At 50.1% G+C, this 18483-nt stretch overlaps 1 protein-coding gene across 1 annotated transcript in view; it reads left to right on the forward strand.

Moving 5' to 3' along the window:
• Positions 1 to 18483, forward strand: part of ACTN3 (actinin alpha 3) — a 39474-nt gene that overhangs the window by 15641 nt on the left and 5350 nt on the right. The window contains exons 2-15 of the mRNA XM_063146202.1: positions 2363 to 2477; positions 3893 to 4012; positions 6125 to 6211; positions 6534 to 6621; positions 8533 to 8611; positions 9394 to 9475; positions 9885 to 9970; positions 11583 to 11675; positions 12946 to 13176; positions 13983 to 14130; positions 15082 to 15232; positions 16799 to 16907; positions 17014 to 17154; positions 18288 to 18470. Of these exons, the coding sequence (XP_063002272.1) occupies positions 2363 to 2477; positions 3893 to 4012; positions 6125 to 6211; positions 6534 to 6621; positions 8533 to 8611; positions 9394 to 9475; positions 9885 to 9970; positions 11583 to 11675; positions 12946 to 13176; positions 13983 to 14130; positions 15082 to 15232; positions 16799 to 16907; positions 17014 to 17154; positions 18288 to 18470 (1713 nt within the window). The remainder of the gene's footprint in view (positions 1 to 2362; positions 2478 to 3892; positions 4013 to 6124; positions 6212 to 6533; positions 6622 to 8532; positions 8612 to 9393; positions 9476 to 9884; positions 9971 to 11582; positions 11676 to 12945; positions 13177 to 13982; positions 14131 to 15081; positions 15233 to 16798; positions 16908 to 17013; positions 17155 to 18287; positions 18471 to 18483) is intronic.

Below are 18483 nucleotides of genomic sequence, written 5' to 3' on the forward strand. Positions count from 1 at the left end.
ACCTTGAGGCCAGATCTAAATTTGGCCAGGCACGGGCGGGGTGGGTGTGTGGGCGGGGGAGGAGGCATAGGATGCAATGGAACAGGCTCAAGGCTTCTCTCGCTGCGTAACCCCTTATGCTCCGGTTGTGTCTGTTTAATTATATCTCAGACTTTCCCCTGCTGCAAGCAGCTACTTTCTTGGATATTTAGATTTGCAAAGGCATACGAAGTCTGATAGAAGCATCGGTTTAGGGTCCCTCCCCTTTCCACAGATGCTGTGGGGGGGACGCTGTGGTGTGATATTGGAGGACAGAGGGTGCTGGTGTGATATTGGAGGGCACAGTCGTGTGTCCACCCTCTACCCTCTAGGCCAGTGGTTCTCAACCTTCCTAATGCCGTGACCCTTTAATACAGTTCCTCATGTTGTGGTGACCCCCAACCATAAAATTATTTTCGCTGCTACTTCATAACTGTAATTTTGCTACTGTTATGTAGCAAAATTATGTAGCTCGGTTCCTAAGACCATCGGAAATATGTGTTTTACGATGGTCTTAGGCGACCCCTCTGAAAGGGTCGTTCGACCCCCAAAGGTGTCGCGACCCACAGGTTGAGAACTGCTGCTCTAGGCGCTAGCATCATTTTCTTTTTAAAGAAGCCAACTTCCAATGTTGAGGTGCCAGCACAGACCTGTTGAATGGGTTTCCACTCCTAGGTAGCGACATCAATTTCCTTTGATAATTCCAGTTCAGGTTAAGTCAATAATATCTGATCTACTCTCTTCTGGTGAAGGAGGATGACAAATGTTAATGCTGCACGTAAAACTGAAAAGGGAGATATAGGGATGAAGTGTGCAAAGGTTCCCCCTACACACACACACACACCAAACAAATAGTAGTCTAATCACCAGACCCTTTCCTACAATCAGCCCTGCAGAAATAGGGAAATTGGAAGTTGCCTTATACCAGGTCAGATTATTTGTCCATCTGGCTCAGTATTGAATACTCTGACGGACAGCAGCACTCCGGGTTCTCTTACAGAGAAGGACCTTTTCCCTCACCTTCTATCAGATCCTTTTGCCTGCAGATGTTGGGGGTTGAGCCTGCGACATTCTGGATGCATGACAGCTCCTCTGCCACTGAATTATGGCTGTCAATCATGAATAGGAGATGGGCAGGAGCGTTTGAGGGAGGCTTGTGCTGCCAGGGAATTCCCTGGTGGACGATGCATCAAATTTTGTTTGCTTCAAGGGCATAGAATATAGTGATAAATCAAGGGTTGCCCATGGCTTTTTTCCTTTTTTAAAAATGAACTGATTGCTTTTGGCACAGAACCAAATTACAGGAGTGTCTTTCTAAGTCGTTGCAAAGGGAACCTTGTAGGACAGGAGGTCAGGTTGGAAGAAGTACTCATAGGAGAAAAGATTGTGTGTTGTATTGGCGTCATTCAAAACTTCCAAGGTGGCAATGTTGTTCAGCCATGTCACTTTCGTTGGAACCTTAGGTGCATTCTATTAGGTGTGCTTACCTACAGAGACAGACTGGAAAAAAACCCAGGCACTTGGTCACACAAGTACCCAAAAATCTGATGGTGACACTGAACACGTCTTGGGACCACAATACCTGATGGAACACCTTTCCCGACATGAACGTACCCGTACACTGCTCTCAACATCTAAGGTCTTCCTCTGAGTGCCTACTCCGAGGGAAGCTCGGAGGATGGCAACAAGGGAGAGGGCCTTTTCAGTGGTGGCCCCCCAATTATGGAATGATCTCCCCAATGAGGCTCGCTGTTATCTTTTCAGCACCAGGTCAAGACTTTTCTCTTTTCCCAGGCATTTAACAGCATTTAACAACACTAAGTTTGTTTTTTAACAGACCTCAGAACTGTTTTTTTTTAATAGATACCGTTGGTTTTATACTGTTTATGTTTTTGATGGTTTTAAACTTTGTATACTTTTTAATGTTCACTGTTTTTAACTTTTGTAAACCGCCCAGAGAGCTTCAGCTATGGGGCGGTAGATAAATGTAATAAATCAAATAAATCAAACCAGGGGTGTAGAATCTCCGACCCACAGGATACCACACTCTGGCTCGCAGAGCCTCCCGGGGTTCCTCCAGTGGGCAGGGCTTAGCCTCTGAAAAGAGCTGATGACATCAGGGGCAGTGCCATACACCCTTGACATCACCTGGCCTGAGATGGACATGATGGGGGGGACGGCAATTTGGGCACCCACCTGAAAAGTTCTGCACCCTTCACTAAGCACATCGACGTTTTCTCCACCCGTGTGCAAGCCTGGTAGCCACAATTTAACTCTGATGGTTCCCACAAGCCGAGGCTACGGGCCGTGCTTCTGATTTGATGTCTCTTTTCTTTCTCCTCAGACGTTCACAGCCTGGTGCAACTCCCACTTGCGGAAGGCAGGGACACAAATTGAAAACATTGAGGAAGATTTCCGGAATGGTCTTAAGCTCATGCTTCTGCTGGAGGTGATTTCAGGTAAGAGGTTCCTGGGAGCGTGTCATCCGTGGGGCCATCCATGGGCCAGACTATGGGGGCGGGGGAGGTTGCAGCATAAGTGGGTAAATCCATCCTCTTTTTATTCTCATGGGGGAGCATTGAGAATAAGGGATGGGCCGTAGCTCAATGGCAGAGCCCTACTTTGCAATACCAGAGGTCCCAGATTCAAGCTCTAGTATCTCCAGTTTAAAAAAAGGATCTGTTGGAGATCCCGTAGAGCAGCTGCCAGTGAAGGGGAACAATACTGGCCTCTGATCTGCTTTAAGGCAACTTTCAATGTCGCAGGGGAGGGATCGTAGTTCATTGGTAGCTGGCGTCTCCAGGGAATCAGGTAGAAGGATCAAGTAGAATGGTCTCTCTCGTGATAATCTGTTACAAGCCAGGGATAGCTTGTACAAACAAGTAGATTTCGAGTCTTTCCACATGAGGCTTTGATTGTGTACTCATGATTGCTCACCCATGGTAGTTTGCGAGTCATTTACATGACGTGGTCATCTTCCAAGCCCTCTTCTGGTCTGTGCAGCTATTTCCTTGGCTTTTCTTTAGATCGAGGAAAGTGTATTATTTAGAAATGGTGGGATGGGGCTCTTTTATATTTGTGCAATTCCGCCATACCACAGTACCATCTAGTGCAGCCTTCCTCAACCTGGGGTGCTCCAGATGTGTTGGACTACAACTCCCAGAATGCCCCAGCCAGCTGGGGCATTCTGGGAGATGCAGTCCAACACATCTGGAGCGCCCCAGGTTGAGGAAGGCTGATCTAGTGGCTGGGGTAATGAAACATTTAGAAAGGCAGAGAAAGAAACCCCCAGGGGAAAAATACGTGGGGAGGCGGTGATCTTAATCCCACAAAGAATCCGGGAGCATAAGCTTTGGTAAAGGTGTGGGCAGAAGAGCCCTTTCAAGAGGCATTTAAAACACACCACTTTTTCTGCCTCCAGAACCACATTGTGGAGGGTGTTTCAGAGGCTAAGTGCCATAGCAAGGCCTCCTCTGGAGGTCTTAGGAGGTGGCTGGGTGTATATAGGGGGAGGCAGTCTGTTACGTGTCTTAGTCCTGAGTTATTTAGGGCTTTGAACTGAACCTTGAACAGGGCTCGGTAGCTAACAGGCACATGCATGTATCTGCTGTACAGTATGGGGTATGGAGCATTTAGCAAACAGACCAGGTGCAGGGGCAGGTGCCAGCCCTTTGGGGCCGTTGGGTGCTGTGAAGGCTGGCATCCACGATTTGAGTCACCCTGCTGTGCCGTTTCCACCGTACACTAGCCACATTAGAAATGGGTGGGTATTGACTGAATATTCTTCTGGGCTTGTGCAGACGCATGTCTCGCCACAGAGTTCTCTCACCTTGCCTCCTTTTCCCTTCCTGCCCCTCCTCTCCTCCCCCCCAAGGTGAACGGTTGCCAAAACCAGACAAAGGCAAAATGCGCTTCCACAAGATTGCCAACGTCAACAAAGCACTGGACTTCATCGCCAGCAAGGGGGTCAAACTGGTATCCATTGGGGCTGAAGGTGAGTGTCGGAGTAGGTGAGAGAAGCTGGAAATGTTGCCCCATTTTGACCGCTGTCTCTGCTGCCTAAGACACCAAAGAAAAGGCAGTTGGGGGCTGGAACCCAAGGATTTGGGGATTCTACCAGGGGCGGAGCCATGGGGTTTGTCACGATGAATGCTTTGTACCTCAAAATTTACCACGACAGCGTTGTAGGCGACTAGTTGACTACTCAGTATTTCTGACGACATACCTCTTTGCGTTCCGAAAGCAGCGGAAAGGAGAACTGCACATTGCTTCGTTGCTCCTTAACTTGGCCAGCGGAAAAGGAGCTTCCCTATCCCGCAACCACACAGGATGCTCCCTCCGCCCTGAAACCGTTTTCTGGAGTAGAAGGGGGATGTGCCAGTCCCTGGCAGATGACCGGTTTCGCTCTGCAGAGTGAGAATCAGAGAGTGAGCCCAATGCTGCCTTTGTTTTTGGACTCACTAATGCTCAAGTTGCAGAGAGCTGCGTTTTGAGTTACCCTCCGAAGGTTCAGGCATTGGAGAGCTAAGTTAGTGTTTCCACACAAGATGGCATAGGCCCCATCAGAGCCAAGAGGACTTAAAAACAAAAGAGCAGAAAGATTTGAGCAGGGACTACAATGAGGCTGATGCACACAGACACCTAGATCGCATAATCTTTAACTGGGGTGGAATCATAGAATCGTAGAGTTGGAAGGGACCTATAAGGCCATCGAGTCCAGCCCCCTGCTCAATGCAGGAATCCACCTTAAAGCATCCCTGACAGATGGTTGTCCAGCTGCCTCTTGAAAGTCTCTAGTGTGGGAGAGCCCACAACCTCCCTAGGTAACAGATTCCATTGTCGTGCTGCTCTAACAGTCAGGAAGTTTTTCCTGATGTCCAGCCGGAATCTGACTTCCTTTAACTTGAGCCTGTTATTCCGTGTCCTGCACTCTGGGAGGATCGAGAAGAGATCCTGGCCCTCCTCTGTGTGACAACCTTTCAAGTATTTGAAGAGTGCTCTCATGTCTCCCTTCAATCTCCTCTTCTCCAGGCTAAACATGCCCAGTTGTTTCAGTCTCTCCTCATAGGGCTTTGTTTCCAGACCCCTGATCATCCTGGTTGCCCTCCTCTGAACACGCTCCAGCTTGTCTGCCTCCTTCTTGAAGTGTGGAGCCCAGAACTGGACGCGATACTTGTGGACAAGTGTTGCAAACCACATGGGATCATAGAATCATAGATAGCAGAGTTGGAAGGGGCCTACGAGGCCATTGAGTCCAACCCCCTGCTCAATGCAGGAATCCACCCTAAAGCAGATGGTTGTCCAGCTGCCTCTTGAAGGCCTCTAGTGTGGGAGAGCCCACCACCTCCCTAGGTCACGGGTTCCATTGCAGAGAGCAGTATCTCCCTTTCAGGTATTTCCTGGTCATTCAGAAGGCCAGCTATTGAGAGCAATCAGCCAATCTCCTCAACAAAAATAAAGGTATTTGGCAATAAAGGCAGCTTGGCAAAGAGGTGGGGTGGCTCAGTGGCAGAGCACCTGTTTTGCATACAGAAGGGCCCCTGGTTCAATCCCCACCATCTCCAAGTACAGTAGGTCTGGATTGGAATAGAATCCCGCCTGGAACTCCTTAACTTGGCCAGCAGAGCCGCTGGGGCAAGTGAGATAGTCTTTCTACGTTCCAAATTTTCCCAGGGTTGTTAAGGCAGCCCTCTAGGCCCGTTAGCCCTCCCGTCACAACAACGTTTAGCATTTGCGCAGTCTTTTTGCAAAGCGTTTCACGGAGGTTATTTCTAGCATCCTCACAACACCCTTGTGAAATAAGTCATGATTGTTTTCCTCAAATCGCACGTGGGAGATGAGGTTGTGGCTGAAGGTGAGAGCGTGCAGTTTGCCTGAAATCATCCTGTGAGATCGTAGCCATCATGAAATTTGAACCACGGTCTGAAGGACCTAAAACGAGACCTCGTTGTTTGTCTCCCAGAGGTACACTGTCTCTGAACATGGAGGTTCAGTTTAGCTATCCTTATTTTCCAGTCATCCCTAGTGGACACATCTGTCAGCCTTCCCTTTCCACTCTCGCTGACTTTCTCTAACTCTTTCCTCCCGCCCCTTCCTGCTGTTCCAGAAATTGTGGACGGGAACCTGAAGATGACTCTGGGCATGATCTGGACAATCATTCTTCGGTTTGCCATCCAGGACATCTCAGTGGAAGGTGAGTATGAGACCTGAGCTACGGGTGGGGTCTTGTCCCTCATGTCATTCCCTGGGGAAAGGCCATCGCTCCACAGCTTTGCACGCAGAAGGTCCCCAGCATGTCAAGTTAAAAGGATCAGGTAGCCAGTGGTGAGTAAGACTCTTCTCTGCCCAAGACCCAGGTTCAATCCTGGGCTAGAAGAACCAGGTGGTCTTGCCCTGGTAAAATAAAACTGCTTCTGTGCTGATGTCCATAGAGGAGATGCCTAGAGGGAATCCTGGCTGTTGGCCTTCACAGAAAGGGTGTTGCCTCAGGGTGCCTTTCTTCCTTTCTCTCCCAGAAACCTCTGCCAAGGAAGGGCTCCTGCTATGGTGCCAGAGGAAGACGGCTCCCTACCGGAATGTGAATGTGCAAAACTTCCACATCAGGTATGGGGCAGGGCAGAACCTGGGCCTGGCGTTGCGCAGGGAGGGATGGCCGATGGGATCCGAGGTTTGTCACGCTGGGGTCATCGTCCACTACACCAGTTAAGCACCACAACCAAGGACTGGGGGCCGCAGCAGGGCCGGCCCAATATATTTTGGCCCTTGAGACAGAAAATCTAAATGCTACCTTGCCGTCCCTCCATAATAAAAATGCAATCATAAATTCACTGTGCAATCCTGTGCAGGTCTGCCTGAGCACGTGTGTGATGTGCTGGGTAGCGCGGAAATGTTTTTAAAATAATGGGCAAAAACTGTGTGTTGTTCTGTAGCGTGTGTGTGTGTGTGTGTGTGTGATGGCTACTTCAGCTTTTTCTGTTTATCAACATGCATATTAGGTGTGTTAAGATCTACGTTGCATGCAGCAACTCTAAACGCACTCTTCTTTAAAATGAGAAACGTTACATTAATACCTGTGTAGAAAAGACTCATGCCTTTAAAACCGTCAAATATAATATCATTAAGTGAAAAACATTTGCACTGCCTCTGAAAGAACAGGTTCGTCGTTTGGGGGTACTCTTAGACCCATTTCTGTCGTTGGAGGCTCACGTTGGAGGCCACGGCTCGGTGTGCCTTTTACCATCTTCGGTTGGTTCGCCAACTACGGCCTCTCCTGGACAGGGATAGCTTGGCCACGGTGGTACAGGCATTGGTAACCTCAAGGCTGGATTACTGCAACGCGCTCTATGTGGGGCTGCCCTTGAAGCTGCTCTGGAAGCTGGAGCTCGTGCAGAATGCTGCAGCTCGGCTGTTGTCTGGAGCTGCCCCTTTCCAGCATGGAACTCCTCTGCTGAGGGAACTGCACTGGCTGCCTATTCGCTACCGGGCCAGGTTGAAGGTTCTGGTACTTGTGTACAAAGCCCTAAACAACTTGGGACCAGGATACCTGAGAGAGCGCCTTCTCCCTTACCAACCTGCCCGGTCACTGAGGTCATCCGAGGGCCTGCTCCTGGTGGTCCCACATAGATCCCTCCTCCGATTGGAGTCCACCAGGGGAAGAGCCTTCAGCGTGGTGGCGCCCCTCCTGTGGAACTCCCTGCCTCTGGAGGTCAACCTTGTACTCCTTTCGGCGCCTCCTGAAAACATCTTTATTCCAAGAAGCCTTTCTTTAACATGCAGCCTTGGATTACTGTTTTTGCGTCTTTTAAATTTTGTTTTAACTGTTTTTATTCTGTTTTTATTTTCATTTTACCTTGTACACCGCTCCGAAATTTTTCAGTGGGGAGCGGTATATAAATATTCTAAATAAATAAATGAAATAAATAAACGGAACAGCCTCTGACTAGCATGCTGGTCAGAAGCATATTGAGGGACGAGGGAGGTGGCAGCACCTGGGCCCAACTGAAGACGATAAGAAACAGAGGCTATTAGCTCTGGTGCTATGAAACGTCACAAGAAATTATTTCCCCCCGAAATATAAAAATATAATAATGTTCTAAAAAAACCCCTTTCAACCAAACTTATACAACGCTCAGAACAGTTTGACTGCTGATGGAGACAGAATGAACACGACTGCTGTCTTGTAAAAAATATATATCTAGAAGATTTTAAATATATAATTACTTCAAAAAGTAATTTATTTAGTTATGCAGCTCCTGATGAAGGCTCTCCGGATCCGAAACGTTGAGCGTTGTACAAGTTTGGTTGAAAGGGTTTTTTTGTGGTTTTTTTGAACATTTTTATATTTCGGATAAAAATAAAGAAATTTCTTTGGACATTTCATAGCACCAGAGCTAGTAGCCTCTTTTTCTTATAGCCTTTCCGTGGTTCTTTCCCCCCTCTTTTTCCTCACCCAACTGAAGACACCCAGGGCTTACTCGCTCTTTTCTTCTTCTCCCTCCATGTCCCACCCGCCAGCTGGAAGGATGGCCTGGCCCTCTGTGCCCTGATCCACCGGCACCGCCCTGACCTCATTGACTACGCCAAGCTCAGAAAGGTGCCGGCTTCCTCTTGCCTCCTGGGTGTAGCCCTTCCCTTCCGGCTTTCTGCTTCTTACCTCTGGGATCCGGCTGCATCTTTGTACTTTCTGTCACTCTCCGATTTCCCCACCCACCCCTACCACACACGCTCCCTACCCATGGGCATTTTGATAAGAGAGGCAGCATAGCTTTGTTGCCTTGTATGCAAACGATCCTGGGTTCAATTCCCAGTTAAAAGGATCCTGTCGCAGGTGAGGGGAAAACCCTTCTCTGCCAGAGCCGCTGCCAGTCAGAGTCTCTGTATGACTAGGCTAGGTGGGCAAAAGAACTGATATAACACAACTTCCAATGTCCCTAGGAATGGACTTTCATAATGAGTAGCGTAGCAAGACCCGGGGGGGGGGGGGAGCTACACTACAGCTTTAAGGTAATAACGGCCGGGGAAGGCAACGGCAAACCACCCCGCTATAAGGCCTGCCAAGAAAATGTCAGCGAAAGCTGGCGTCCCTCCAAGAGTCAGTAATGACTCCGTGCTTGCACGAGAGGTTCCTTTCCTTTCCAAAGTGCTTTATAACAGTTTTGACAACTGTTGGGGCCCAGGACACACTGCATATACAGTTTTCAAAACGTTTTCAAAGTGCTTTAAAGCGCTTTAAAAGCAGTCGTGTAGATCCTCCCCCGGCCCCTGAGTCAGGAGCTGCCCACCCCTTGACTCCTGCCCACCTGCCCATCTTGCCACGCCCTCCCTTCCACAGTGCAGGGACTCACACAAGGCCACCGTGTGTCCATCTCTGCACAGGATGACCCCATCGGGAACCTCAACACAGCCTTCGAGGTGGCGGAGAAATACCTGGACATCCCCAAGATGCTGGATGCAGAAGGTGAGAAGCCAGATGTGAGTGTATTGGAGCTAGAGGCCAGGGATGGTGAGGTAGGCTAGGAGCAGCCTTCCTCAACCTGGGGCGCTCCAGATGTGTTGCACTACAACTCCCAGAATGCCCCAGCCAGCTGGCTGGGGCATTCTGGGAGGTGCAGTCCAACACATCTGGAGCGCTCCAGGTTGAGGAAGGCTGGCTTGGAGGGAAATAAACGTAGAGGTTTCGTAGCACAGGTGAAGCAACCTCCCAAATTGCCAGTAGGGAAGTGCAAGATGGGGATGGGTGGGGGGGACAAAGCAACCCTTATCTTGCCCGACCCACCTTCTATGCCGTAGACTTCTGTAGCTCCTGCCGGTCATTTTTGTGGTGCCTTTATCCACCTTCCGCTTCAGCGCATGACTTCTCTCCACAGATATTGTTAACACCCCCAAGCCGGACGAGAAAGCCATCATGACCTATGTCTCCTGTTTCTACCATGCCTTTGCTGGTGCGGAGCAGGTAAAAACCAACCAACCCGTTCTTCCGAGTCTACGTATCTGCAGCTGAGAGCCATAACAGTCAAGTTGTTGTTGATGCTGCTACTGCTGTTATGCTGCTGCTGCTTTATTTACATTTATTTATTTATTACATTTTTATACCGCCCAATAGCCGAAGCTCTCTGCCTTTGTCTGCCCCAACTGCTAGGTGATCAAAATTTATTTATTTATTTATTTACTTATTACATTTCTATACCGCCCAATAGCCGGAGCTCTCTGGGCGGTTCACAAAAATTAAAAATTCACAAAAGCTTAACAATACCTGACGGAACGCCTCTCCCGACCTGAACCTACCCGTACACTGCGCTCAACATCTAAGGTCCTCCTCTGAGTGCCTACTCCGAGGGAAGCTCGGAGGAGGGCAACAAAGGAGAGGGCCTTTTCGGTGGTGGCCCCCCAATTATGGAATGATCTCCCCAATGAGGCTCGCTGTTATCTTTTCAGCGCCAGGTCAAGACTTTTCTCTTCTGCCAGGCAATTAACAACATATGCTGAGTTTGTTTTTTTAAAACTGACCACAGAATAGTTGTTTTAAATGCATACAGTTGTTTTTATGCTTTTGATGGTTTTACATTTTTGTATATTTGTTTTTAACATTCACTGTGTTTAACTTTTGTAAACTGCCCAGAGAGCTTCGGCTATGGGGCGGTATATAAATGCAATAAACAAATATTGTTGCTGCTTCTCCTCCTCCTCTGTCTCCTTTTTCTTCACTGGAGGCTGGTGGCTCAGATGTGAACGTAGGACTGCGAATCTGCTCCAGGTTTCAGTCAGAACTCTAAAGGAGCTATCCAAACTCTGACTGGTTCTGACTGAAAGCTGGAGCAGATTCGCTGTCCTATGTTCACATCTGAGCCACCAGCCTCCACTGGGCTTTTCCTTCTCCTTCTGTTGTTGGACGTAGCATCAACACTGTGCCTAGTGCTCTGCAGAGTTCAGGTCCCTGCCCTGAGGAGCTTACAATCTAAAATTTGACACAGGGAAACAACAGAGGAAGGAAGCAGAGACAGGGGTAGGCAAGGAAGCTATAGGCAATTGTTTCAGTTGAGAGTGCTTAGGGGTTTCGGCAAAAGGCGGGATATAATAATAATAATAATAATAATAATAATAATAATAATAATAATAATAATAATAATAAGGTTTGTTAGAGGCGTACTTGCAGGAGGGCAAGGGGTTCTGAAGGGGTTAACTGGATTTAATGCATTTAAGTATATTTCACGACAGTGCAAACATGTACATGTCTACTCCGAACTAAGCCCCAAGAAAACATAAAAACTCCTCTCCCCGCCCCATCTAAATTGCACTGTCGATGTGAGGCATGAACCCTGAGCCCTAGGCATGCTGATCAAACACCTGTACAAACTTCAGAGTTGCAAAACGGGAGGCTTTTAAGCACTGGATGTTTGGTCTTGATGTCTTGAACGCGAAGGACACCCCCTAAAGCTTGCTGTGTGTGGAGGTGTCTGCAGAGGGGGATTGGATGTCCTCCAGGTGTGTGCCCCCCCAAACACTCCGGTTCTGTGGACTACACCCAGTTCTAATCTGTGCCTACTTTTCCCTCCTGCTGCTCCCAGGCCGAGACAGCTGCCAACAGGATCTGCAAAGTGCTTGCCGTCAATCAAGAGAACGAGAAACTGATGCAGGAGTACGAGAAGTTGGCCAGTGAGGTACTTCGAAACTAACGGCCCACGTGGAAGGTCCAGGCCAGTGGTTCCACTTTGATCTCTGGGCTGATCTCTTGTTCCTGTCAGGAACTGGAGCCCTGGATGCAGGAGCAGAAATCCTGGCTTCAGTTACCAGGGGTAGAAGGTGGGGTCTAGCGTCTAGGACTGGGTTGGAGAAGCTTTTTTCTGCCCCGGGCTGCTTTCCCTTGTAATCTTTTGAGAACCGCATGCCGGTTATGGGTGGAGCCAGTTCCAGTGGTGGGTGGTCAAGGCCACCCCTTTTCTCGCCCTCTCTCTCCTGCCCACTCGATTGCCTTCTCTTTCTTCCCCCCTCCCTCTTCCTTTCCCCCCATTTCTCTGACTCTCTCCCTTTCTTTCTCCTCCCATCCTCCTGTCCTTTCTTTCGGCCATCCCCCTCCTCTCTCTGGGCTGTGGTCCAGCGGTAGATCCCCTGCTCTGCCTGCAGAAGGTCCCAGGTTCGATCTCCGCTATCCCCAAGTAGGGCAGGGGGGGAAATCCTACCTGAAACCCTAGAGAGGGCCACTGCTGCCAGTCAGTGTTGACAATACTGGGTTGGATGGACCATGGGTCTGACTCTGTAGAAGGCAGCTTCCTGTGTTCTCTCTCCCTCTCTCTTCCTCCCCATCCTGTGGGCTGTCAAGAGAATCATAGAATCATAGAATAGCAGAGTTGGAAGGGGCCCACAAGGCCATCGAGTCCAACCCCCTGCTCAATGCAGGAATCCACCCTAAAGCATTCCTGACAGAGGGTTGTCCAGCTGCCTCTTGAAGGCCTCTAGGGTGGGAGAGCCCACCACCTCCCTAGGTCACTGGTTCCATTGTCGTACTGCTCTAACAGTCAGAAAGTTTTTCCTGATGTCCAGCTGGAATCTGGCTTCCTGTAACTTGAGCCCGTTATTCCATGTCACTCTTGCCAGAGGTCTGAACTGATCTCTTGCAGAGGGCTTTTGAAACTGGGCCAAGGCCTGAGGACAGGGGTGAGCAATGCCAGGCCCAGAGTCCCAGCCTTGCCTACTTGAGGTCCCAATCCGGCCCTCCAAGGTTCCTGCACTATGGGTCAGAGCCTGACCTAAGATGGGTTGCTACAGTAGCAGCGGCACTGTACAACCCAACGGTAAAACATGAAAAAGCCCATCCCCAAATGTACGTTTGAGCCAACAGCGGGCCCTAGGTCTGAAAAAGCTGAAGATTACAGGTCTGCCTTTGACTTCGCGCCCTGGGTAGGCTGAGCCCTCTTCCGTTTCTCCTGCCAGCTCCTTGAATGGATCCGCCGCACCATCCCCTGGCTGGAGAACCGCATGCCGGAGAAGAGCATGAGCGCCATGCAGCGCAAGTTGGAGGACTTCCGGGACTACCGGCGCGTGCACAAGCCCCCCCGCGTCCAGGAGAAATGCCAGCTCGAGATCAACTTCAACACCCTGCAGACGAAGCTACGCCTCAGCAACCGGCCGGCCTTCATGCCCTCCGAGGGCAAGATGGTCTCCGTAAGTCATGGGCAGGGCAGGGTGGAACGGGCAGCCCCAGAAGTCGTGGGAGAAGCAGCTCAGGGTCCAGATAATAATAAAACTACAACGAAATGACAGTTACAAATAGAATATCAAATCACATCAGTGGAAAACTGTCTTTTTAAAAAATGAACGAAAAAACCAAGTGGCAGCAAGAGAATAAAAATATGCAAAGAACGAAACTCTGTAAAAGCAAATTTCTCTTTGGTTACCTGTATAAAAATGTAAGCAGTGATAGGGCCCAGCTCTGTGGAGCTCCCATCAAAAGCTGAATCGATCCATCCATCCATCAGTCAGTCAATTACATCCTAATTAAACTTTGCAATCCCACTGGAGAAAGAAAACAGTGCTCAGGAAAGTGGTTTTCAGAGTGGCATCCCTTCCCGAGGGACGTAGGCGCATGGTTTTGTGTGTGTCTCATTGCCACTTCCTCGTCACACAAACAGGTTTTTGTTTTTTAAAAAGTCTCTGTTTACAAGAGGCTAAAACAACCGTACACAACACAAGCTACAAGCCCTTGTTGAAGCCATTTTCATCTCTCTGAAAACTCTCTCTAGCTACTTGGTTCTTTTCTCAAGCAGACAAAAGGTTGATCTTTTTTTTTCTGAAAGCAAAAAAGAAACCCCCAGAAGCACTTTCTCCAATGACCAAGCATCAGAGGGGCAGGAATTGATCACTGAACGTGAACCCCCATGCTGGTGTTTCAGCCTATACTGGGTGGGCACGGTTGGCTGCTGTCAATTGGAGGGTTTCTTGCGTTGAGGCTGTGCCGTGTCGGCCTGCAGGATATCGCCAATGCCTGGAAGGGGCTGGAACAGGTCGAGAAAGGCTATGAAGAATGGCTCCTCACCGAGATCCGGCGCCTGGAGCGGTTGGACCACTTGGCAGAGAAGTTCAAGCAGAAAGCCACCCTGCACGAGAGCTGGACCAGAGGTACTTCCACTCCCTGAGCCCGTTGCCTAGAATCATAGAATCACAGAACCATAGAATAGCAGAGTTGAAAGGGGCCCACAAGGCCATCAAGTCCAACCCCCTGCTTAATGCAGGAATCCACCCTAAAGCATCCCTGACAGGTGGTTGTCCACCTACTCATGGCCAACACCGGTAGTGTAACGGAGGCAAAGTTCACAAGGATGCAGCGGAGGCACTGAGGGCCGCTGACGTCATCTGCCACCTCCACCCCCCCACACACACACTTCCCTGTTCCCTCTGAGCTTAGCCACAATCCTCACTGTAGCTGTGGGCTGGAATCAACTTCTTTCCCAGCAGTAATATATTGTAGGGTGACCCTATGAAAAGGAGGACAGGGCTCCTGTATCTTTAACAGTTGTATTGAAAGGGAATTTCAGCAGGCGTCATTGATATATATGGAGAACACGGTGAAATTCCCTCTTCATCACAACTGTTAAACGTGCAGGAGCCCTGCCCTCTTTTAAATCTGGTCACTCTAGCATAGCTCCTGCAGCTTTAACTGTTGTGATGAAGAGGGAATTTCACCAGGTTCCCCATATATACAAATGACACCTGCTGAAATTCCCTTTTCTATGCAACTATTAAAGATACAGGAGCCCTGTCCTCCTTTCCATAGGGTCACCCTAATATATTTTTCCTTGTTATACTGTGATGGGTGGCTTGGTCAGGCCCATTCGCTTTACAAAAGCCCCGCTTTCTAGCAAACGGAAACGGCTAGAACTGGTGTGTTGATACGGATCCACACAGCTGCCTGCATGTTTGGCCTCTCCTTGGGTGTGTGTGTGGGGGGGTTGTGGCTGTAGGGAATTGTCACGATGAGCGCCTGCACTTCCCAATGGATTGCTCCACCCTGCTCAGGCCCTCTGGCTTTGGCCCAGCCTCTAAGCACCCCTCTGCTTCTTCCCACCTCAGGGAAGGAGGACATGCTGTCGCAGAAGGACTACGAGTCAGCCACCCTTTATGAGATCCGGGCGCTGATGCGCAAGCACGAGGCTTTCGAGAGTGACCTGGCCGCCCACCAGGACCGCGTGGAGCAAATCGCAGCCATTGCACAGGAGCTCAAGTAGGTGCCAGGGAGAGACCAGCGCTCCTTCCTCGCTTGGGATGAACCCAGGGCAACCTGGATCCTAGCTCTCTCTCTCTCTCACACACACACACCCCAGTCCAACCCTTTAGGGCAGCCTGCCCCAATCTGCTGCCTTTCGGATGTGTTGGACTACAACCCCCATCATTCCCAGCCAGTGTGGCCCTCCTAGACATCCAGCTTCCAGAAGCCAGGGGACTGATGACACACTTTTCATAGGGGGTGCTGAGCAGTGATGGGGGCCGCACATCTCTTCCCACCTGGCGGTGGCAAAGGACGTCAATCTTGCTGGCCTCAAACACTGCGCTGTGTCTGTCTGAATCCCAAGAATGCCAGATTGTATTTGAGGTGCGGGGTCAAGGAGGAGAAATTCAAATCTTCACTCTCCTGATGGTATGGCAGAATCATAGAATAGCAGAGTTAGAAGGGGCCCACAAGGCCATTGAGTCCAACCCCCTGGTCAACGCAGGAATCCACCGTACAGCATCCCTGACAGAGGGTTGTCCAGCTGCCTCTTGAAGGCCTCTAGTGTGGGAGAGCCCACCACCTCCCTAAGTCATGGGTTCCATTGTCATACTGCTCTAACCGTCAGGAAGTTTTTCCTGATGTCCAGCCGGAATCTGGCTTCCTGTCACTTGAGCCTGTTATTCCATGTCCTGCACTGATGGTAGGGATCTCTTTAGAAAGGCAAAGACGGGATCTGTTGATAGCAATGGGACTAGACATTAGCAGGGTCTGATGGTGGCTCTGGCTGAAGCTAACTTCACCAGGGGCCTCCTTGCCCCCCTTTGCGGGGAATTCATTCTACCCTATTCCAGTTTCTCAAATTTTATTGGCTTTTTCTTCCATTCTCTTAAGCCTTAAATCCTTAAGTTTTAAGAATTAGAAACATAAAGTCAAATGAGATGTGACATTAATATCCCGGGTCTCCACATTTTTCTAACACATGATCCTTGTGTGTTTGTGCACCCATAAGATGTATGATGTTCTAGTTATCCTTGTGACTACTTTTGCCTTCTTCGCCAAGTGTCCAGGTCACGAACCTTTTGCAATAACATGCATCACTCATTTCTTCTCTAGTTCCTCTTAAAACCCTTCTGTGAATTAAAACACAAGTCCTTTAGGAGTAGTTCTGACTATCACCCGTGCCTGCATGCATGGATAACTGTAGCTAGGCTATCTCTGTCCAGATAAGGGCGCAGTTGGTATATCAGCCTAAGCTGATAAAAGGTGCTCTTTGCCACTGAGTCCACCTGTGCCTCAAGTGACAGTTCTGGATCCAAGAGCACCCCCAAACTACGGACCCGATCCTTTAGGGAGAGTGCAACCCCGTCCAGGACAGGGCAAACATCACCTCGCCGGACAGATGAACCACCCGCTAACAGTCTAGGGTTGCTGACTCCCCATTTCTTGTGATCCAGAGTTGTTCTCTGCTTTCGGGCTTGTGGCTGGGTGGGGCGGGGCGTTGTCAGGCCTGCTCTTAGTGAGAAGGTCCACTGAATGAGAAGGTCTCTGCCCCCTAACCTTTGTGGCCCTCTGCTGCAGTGAGCTGGACTACCACGACGCGGCGTCTGTGAACTCCCGCTGCCAGGCCATCTGTGACCAGTGGGACAACCTGGGGACCCTAACTCAGAAGAGGAGGGATGCCCTGGAGGTGAGCGAGTGAAGCTGGGGGGTTTGAACCCTCCGTGGAGTGGGTGAAGCGTGTGGCCCCACAGACGTCGTTCTCTGACCCTGCCTTGTCTTCCTTCCTGCCCCAGCGGGTGGAGAAGCTGCTGGAGACCATTGACCAGCTGTACTTGGAGTTTGCCAAGAGAGCTGCCCCCTTCAACAACTGGATGGACGGTGCCACCGAAGACCTCCAGGACATGTTCATTGTGCACAGCATCGAGGAGATCCAGGTGAGCTGGGCGTTGGAAATCGGTAGGGTCCCGCACATTCTGAGCAATTGGGGGAGAGATTAGAGCTAGCCCCTTTCTTACCAGAGGCTTTTTAATCCAGAGCGCATAAAATAGAACTGGGAAACCTAGTGGAGAGTTTCTGGAGCTAGGTGTGATTGGGCCCACGGGCAACAGCCCCCTGGCATTGCTCCTTCTTTCCCCGTTCCTACCTGCTTGGTTACCTGCCTCTTGCTCTCTGCCCAGACAACAGAGGCAAAGGTGAGGAGAAGGAGAAGGCTGTGAGCCAGCTGCTGGGAAGATGACCCCCACATAGCATCACTGTGGGCACAGCGCACAGTTTAAGACGGTGGCTTCCCAGATGCCGCCTGCTGCCACTCTGTAAGCCAAGGCAAGAGAGGGAAGGGCCAAAACTGACGTCAGCTTCTACTGGGCCTCTTGGGCCACAGTCGCTACTCCAAAGGTGTCAAGCGCTGACGCTACCCCTGAGGTTATGAGAGAGAGCTGCAGGAGGTACGGGAAAGGTCAACAGGGGACGGAGCAACTTCTGGTGGGCAAAAGGATCTTTAGCTAAGATGAAGGGACTGGGGAGGGGGTAGATGTGATCCAGATTCATAATATCACGAACCATGTGGAAGACATGGATGGATTAGCAATAGATCCAGGCGAAGCAAAGGAAGAATCCGCCTTAAAGAAAAGAGGCAACGCCAGAGGTGGGAGCAAGCCAGAGGGCAGGCAGTCCTCATAGAATCATAGAATAGGAGAGTTGGAAGGGGCCTACAAGGCCATCGAGTCCAACCCCCTGCTCAATGCAGGAAGGGGCCTACAAGGCCATCGAGTCCAACCCCCTGCTCAATGCAGGAATCCACCCTAAAGCATCCCTGACAGATGCTTGTCCAGCTGCCTCTTGAAGGCCTCTAGTGTGGGAGAGCCCACCACCTCCCTAGGTCACTCGTTCCATTGTCGTACTGCTCTAACAGTCAGGAAGTTTTTCCTGATGTCCAGCTAGGATCTGGCTTCCTTTAACTTGAGCCCGTTATTCCGTGTCCTGCACTGTGGGAGGATCATTTCCCCTCCGCCTCTATCCCGCTACCAGCAACAGCTGACTTTTGTGTCTTTCTCCCCTCTGCCGGCAGAATCTGATCACTGCCCATGAGCAGTTCAAAGCCACCCTGCCTGAGGCCGACAAGGAGCGCATGGCCATCCTGGGCATCCAGAACGAGATCCAGAAGATCGCGCAGACCTACGGTATCAAGCTGTCGGGCATCAACCCCTACACCAACCTCTCACACCTTGACATCGCCAACAAGTGGGACAAGGTGAGAGCCTCTT

The sequence above is a fragment of the Elgaria multicarinata genome, chromosome 21 (genome assembly GCF_023053635.1).
Source record: "Elgaria multicarinata webbii isolate HBS135686 ecotype San Diego chromosome 21, rElgMul1.1.pri, whole genome shotgun sequence".
Lineage (NCBI taxonomy): Eukaryota > Metazoa > Chordata > Lepidosauria > Squamata > Anguidae > Elgaria > Elgaria multicarinata.